At 38.8% G+C, this 2,769-nt stretch overlaps 1 protein-coding gene across 1 annotated transcript; it reads left to right on the top strand.

Moving 5' to 3' along the window:
• Positions 1-815: 815 nt before the first annotated feature.
• Positions 816-2,730, top strand: LOC18031178 (patatin-like protein 2; the record flags this gene model as incomplete). The annotated part of the gene is made up of 5 exons (XM_006419122.2): positions 816-1,098; positions 1,412-1,593; positions 1,705-1,891; positions 1,999-2,160; positions 2,255-2,730. Coding segments are annotated over exons 1-5 (1,145 nt in total), but the record flags the coding sequence as incomplete, so codon positions are not given.
• Between the last annotated feature and the right edge of the window lie 39 nt (positions 2,731-2,769).

Genomic DNA, 2,769 nt, shown 5'->3' with positions numbered 1-2,769 from the left:
TCTTCGCAGACGTTTATGAGAGGATAACTACCGAACTGGCGGCGGCCCGATAACTCCTAAACGCTGGCCATGCAATTCACGTGATAAAACAATGATTAATATAAGATTATCCGCGCGCCCATGGCTGCTCGAAAATCGCACTCGTAGTAATTTTTGAAGAGCTGTAACAGTCATGCATGATCACGCAATGGCGAAGAAAATAGAACAAAAATATAAGGTCAATGATTGACATTACCTTGCCTCAATTCGATATGCCAGGCTCATTGCAAACGATCCGAACTTAGAGATTACAAATTGAAAAAAAAAATGAAGAAAAAGGCAAGATAAGCGAAAGGCAACTCACTTGCATGTCAACTTATCAACATATAATTGGTCTTCTTAACTGGATGACATTTCAGACAGTTACTTCTTGTCGTTGCTTTGATTCTTTCATAGTCATGTTAATGCAACTGCCTGCAGATTAATTGTAACTGGGATATTCTCAAATTCATCATCCACTAGTTATTTGGAACCCAGACCCACGGCTAAATGATTTATTTTTTACCTATTCAACATGATGCTTTTAACCGTCTATTAACATATATTGTACTTCTCTACATGTAAATTTTCAATTGCCCTCTTGGGCAAAAATATGTGGTCCAACTCAATCCATGTCCAGGCAACCGAAAGAATTTGGATCAATGTGAAGCCATCCGAGAAGCTGCGCATACTGGGTCAAAATGTTAGACTAGAGAAATCTCTTGGATAATTTTGAACATTCAAACTAAATTAATTTTGCGCGAAGCAGAGGTCTATAAATACCGCGCATGCATTTCCTTAAGGATTCGTACTACTACAACATCATTTCAGCAGAGACACTCAAGTTCAAGGCTCCAAAAACTTCAATTAACTGAACAATCTCCCGCTTTCTTAATCCATATATCCCTGGATCCTTTTTGAATTACCTTGTTAGTTTTTCTAATGGAAATCCAAACTCCGAGATCACCCATACAGCCTCCAACTTTTGGTAACCTTGTCACCATTCTTAGCATCGATGGAGGTGGAATTAGAGGAATCATCCCTGCGACTATCCTTGCCTTCTTAGAGTCCGAGCTTCAGGTAGTATCAATAGATTTAGTATGTATTACGTTGTCACAACATAAGCATGCATGCATATTATATATGGTTTCATGCATCATTACTTAAGAGATAAGAGAAATGACATACATCTCAAATTTTTTATCCTGAATGACATATCATTCATTGATTGACTAGTAATTCTTTATAAAATTTAAGTAAATTAATTATATTATTCCTACTAACCAATTAATGATTGTCACATCATTTGGGATAGCCTTTTGGATTAAGAAATTTGGGATGTATAGATTTATAGAGTAGAGTAATAATGATTTTTGGTCGGAAATTTGAACAGAAACTTGACGGAGAGGAAGCAAGAATTGCAGACTATTTTGATGTGATTTCCGGAACGAGCACCGGTGGTCTTGTGACCGCTATGCTAACGGCCCCAAATGAGCAAAACCGCCCCCTGTTTGCTGCTAAGGATATCAAGGAATTTTATCTGAATCACTGCCCTAAAATCTTTCCCCAATCTAGGTAACAATCTTGATATACTTGTGTGGCAAAGAGAAGGGGGGAAAAGGAAAAAGAAAAAAGAAAAAAAAAATTGATTTCGATTGATATATTTTCTTATTGTATGTATTACAGTGGCCCCTTTGGTCCTGCTACAAAGCTGATTAAGTCTCTCACTGGGCCAAAATATGATGGCAAATATCTACATCGCCTGGTGAAGGAAAAATTAGGAGATAAAAAGCTGCACGAGACGTTGACAAACGTTGTGATTCCAACTTTTGACATCAAGAATCTCCAGCCAACTATCTTCTCCAGCTACGAGGTCCGTACATAAAACTTCACCACTATCTCTCCAAAAAAAAAAAAAAAGGCATTAAAATAATTAAGCTCTAACTTGATTGCATGTGTTCCGCGTGATTTAATTATCAGATGAAGCAAAATCCCAGCCTAGATGCCTCACTCTCCGATATCTGCGTTGCAACTTCAGCCGCCCCTACTTATCTTCCAGCCCATTCGTTTGAAACCAAAGATTCCACAGGAACAGTGAGACGTTTTGATCTCATTGACGGTGGCGTTGCCGCTAACAATCCGGTATAATTATATATTTCGATCGATCTTTATTAATTAATTATTGAAAAATTCTCCAATGACGGAAAACTTATATAATATATGTATAATTTTTCAGACTCTAGTTGCTTTGAACGAGGTAACCAAAGAAATCAATCGGGGAAGTTCTGACTACTATGCAATCAACGCAATGGATTACACTCGGTTTCTGGTGATATCGTTAGGGACTGGTGCGCCAAAAACTGAAGCGAAGTACGACGCCCTTAAAGCAGCTAAGTGGGGTGTGTTGGGTTGGTTGTCGAGTGAAAGTTCGACTCCATTGGTGGATGTGTTCATGCAATCAAGCAGCGACATGACGGACTTTCACATTTCCACTGCTTTTAAAGCCCTTCATTCTGAAAACGGTTATCTTCGCATCCAGGATGATACACTAACTGGAGACGAGGCTTCAGTTGATGTTGCCACCAAAAAGAACCTCGAGAGTCTTGTGGGAATTGGTGAAAGACTGCTGAAGAAACCAGTCACAAAGGTCAATTTCGAAACTGGACTGTGTGAGCCATGTGGTCAGGGTACTAATGACGAGGCTCTCATAAGGTACGTAATTGTTAATCAGTTAGCATGTATTTCAATGCA

This window comes from Citrus clementina, unplaced genomic scaffold (genome assembly GCF_000493195.1).
Source record: "Citrus clementina cultivar Clemenules unplaced genomic scaffold, Citrus_clementina_v1.0 scaffold_998, whole genome shotgun sequence".
Classification (NCBI taxonomy): Eukaryota; Viridiplantae; Streptophyta; class Magnoliopsida; order Sapindales; family Rutaceae; genus Citrus; species Citrus x clementina.
This window is presented reverse-complemented; position numbering and strand designations above follow the sequence as displayed.